This window comes from Condylura cristata, unplaced genomic scaffold, assembly GCF_000260355.1.
Source record: "Condylura cristata isolate star-nosed mole 26May11 unplaced genomic scaffold, ConCri1.0 scaffold00032, whole genome shotgun sequence".
Lineage (NCBI taxonomy): Eukaryota > Metazoa > Chordata > Mammalia > Eulipotyphla > Talpidae > Condylura > Condylura cristata.
Genome location: NW_004567133.1, coordinates 14,874,390 through 14,877,036, shown reverse-complemented (window position 1 = coordinate 14,877,036; position 2,647 = coordinate 14,874,390). Strand labels below are relative to the sequence as shown.

At 62.6% G+C, this 2,647-nt stretch overlaps 1 protein-coding gene across 1 annotated transcript; it reads right to left on the bottom strand.

Moving 5' to 3' along the window:
- Window positions 1-1,505: 1,505 nt before the first annotated feature.
- Window positions 1,506-2,617, bottom strand: SOCS1 (suppressor of cytokine signaling 1). Its single transcript, XM_004692126.1, has one exon. It carries the CDS (start codon window positions 2,538-2,540, stop codon window positions 1,911-1,913), a length of 630 nt encoding a protein of 209 aa, XP_004692183.1. The 5' UTR covers window positions 2,541-2,617; the 3' UTR covers window positions 1,506-1,910.
- Between the last annotated feature and the right edge of the window lie 30 nt (window positions 2,618-2,647).

Here is a 2,647-nt window from a genome sequence, read left to right as displayed (position 1 = left end):
GGGACCCATTTCCTCCTCTGTTCAGGGGGGATACTAACAGCACCAGAGTCATAAGGTGGGGACGGCGGGGGTGAAAGGTGAAGGCAAGGCAGAGGTACCTGGAGACCACAGGTGGCCTCGGTCGCTGGGCTGCCGTTAGTGATGCGAGTGGGCTCGTGTCCCAGCCTCTGGGGCAGCACTGGGTTTGGAGCCCTGGGTCCAGCACCAGGGTTGTCCATTTGTGCAGTGGGGCAGAGCTTCCTGACTATAAGCCGGTTGTGAGGGGGAGAGGGGCTGCCAGGCCCCAAGACAGCAGGCGCTCGTGGTCTGCCCTATGCGGACCTCGTCTCTCCACGCCCCTTCCAGGGAGGGTAGAAACCCTGGAACATCAGAACAAGGGCAGAACTTGCCGCCCACAGGGGAGAACGAAGGGCAGGAAGAGGAATCACAGAAATAAGCAGCCATTCTCGGAGGCACAGAGAAAAGATGTCCCCTCCCATCAGCCCCGCCCCCCACTCCAAGCCCACCTTATTGAAGGATAAAACTGCCCAAGTTCTCCGAGATCCCTAATCTCTCCCTCGCCACCCTTCACCTGGAGCCTGGAACCTGCTTGGTCCCCAGGATGAGCCTGGGCTCCACTATCGAGGTCACTCTTAAGTTGCACTTTGTTGTCCGAAGGTGTCATCAGGACACTGCTGACCTCGGCTGTGGAGAGCCACCCTAAACTAAGTGTGGCCAGTCCGGGGGCCACTTAGCCCCCCGCACCTGGTCTGCCAGGCGGGCCATGGACACAGGAGCAGCCAGAAAACCCAGATCCAGGCCTCAGCCAGCCCTGGAGCGACCCTAACCTGGCCACTGAAAGCATCACTTCCGCACGCTGCCCAGTGCTGCTGAGGGTCACAGCAGCCCCTCCTGCCACAAGCCCAGGCCCAGAGAGGCCCAGGGAATTGCCCATCGCCGTCACAGGGCCGTCCTGCCACCACAGACCAGAGCTCCTCTGGATCCAAGCTGTGCCACCAAAAAGGACGGAAACAGAGGGCAAGGAAGAGGCCACCGCACGCCCCGAATCCCATCTCAGGACACTCACGGCCTCCACCTCGCTGCCCCTCCCTGCCCCCTTCCTGGAAGTTGTTGTGGTCAGAAATGAAAGAAGTTTCCTCTCTGTCACCCATTTCAAACAGATTCTCCGTGGACAGCCAGCACAAGGCCCAAGTATCACCTCTGCCACGGAGTGACCACACATTTACCCCCACCCCAGTTTTCCCCGCTGGGGGACGGGCAAAGAGCCTCTAGAAGCAGCTCTGGAAGATGGAGGGCATTCAGCAGGGGCTCAGACATCAGCTGCCGATTCACCAGACGCACCGCCCGGCTGGCCCACGGTCCTGTCCCCAGAGCTGTCCTGTCCCCTGCCCAGGACAGGGCCAGGCAAACCCCCTTCCTCTTGAGACCCCTCTCCCCAGGACGGGTAGGAGCCAGGCGACTGTGGGCCCAAGCACACACTCTAGAAACCTTTCTTCTTTAAAAAAACTTTTATAATAAAGTTTATTACCTAAACTGGTGTAAAAAATATAAAATAGGATTCTGCACAGCAGAAAAATAAAGCCAGAGACCCTCCCCCAACCCCTGGTTTGTGCAAAGATACTGGGATATGTAAACATGAAGAGGTAGGAGGGAGGAGTTCAGGTCCTGGCCCCACATAGTTAAATTAAGCTGCTACAACGACCAGGGGGACCCCGAGGGAGCAGCGGAGGGGGGCCCCCTCACCAGAGTGGGGAGGGTCTGCAGCCTCCTCCTGCAGAGAGGGGGCGCTGCCTGGCTCCCCACTCCCGCTCCCTCCGACCCAGGTGGGGAGGACCCCACGTGGTTCCAGAGAAATCATAATAACAGAAAATAGTAACAAAACGACCCAGTTAATGCTGCCTGCACGCCGGTCAGATCTGAAAGGGGAAGGAGCTCAGGTAGTCACGGAGGACGGGGTTGAGGGGGATGCGCGCCAGGTTCTCACGGCCCACGGTGGCCACGATGCGCTGGCGGCACAGCTCCTGCAGCGGCCGCACGCGGCGCTGGCGCAGCGGGGCCCCCAGCATGCGGCGCGGCGCCGCCACGTAGTGCTCCAGCAGCTCGAACAGACAGTCGAAGCTCTCGCGGCTGCCGTCCAGGTGGAAGCGGCCGGCCTGGAAGTGCACGCGGATGCTCGTGGGGCCCGAGGCCATCTTCACGCTGAGCGCGAAGAAGCAGTTCCGCTGGCGGCTGTCGCGCACCAGGAAGGTGCCCACGGGCTCGGCGCGCAGCCGTTCGTGCGCCCCGTGCACGCTCAGAGGTCCCCAGTAGAAGCCGCACGCGTCGAGGAGCGCGCTGGCGCGGGTGATGCGCCGGTAATCGGCGTGCGAGCGGAACGTGCGGAAGTGCGTCTCGCCCGGGGCCGGGGCCGGGACCGCCGGGCAGGGCCGGGGGCGCGCGGGGGCCGCGGGCGAGGAGGAGGAAGAAGGCTCTGGCCGCCGTCGGGGCTCTGCTGCCGTGGAGATTGCATTGTCGGCTGCCACTTGGTTGTGTGCTACCATCCTACACGCGGGGCCAGCCGGAGAGGTGGGCCATAGCGTCCGGGGGTGCGCTGGTGGGAAGACAGACGCCGTGAGCGGAGCGCCCGGGAGGGGGTGGCCAGGTGGGG

Coding starts and splice junctions, on each gene's coding strand:
- SOCS1 (XM_004692126.1), bottom strand. CDS start 2,540: ATGGTAGCACACAACCAAGTGGCAGCCGACAATGCAATCTCCACGGCA.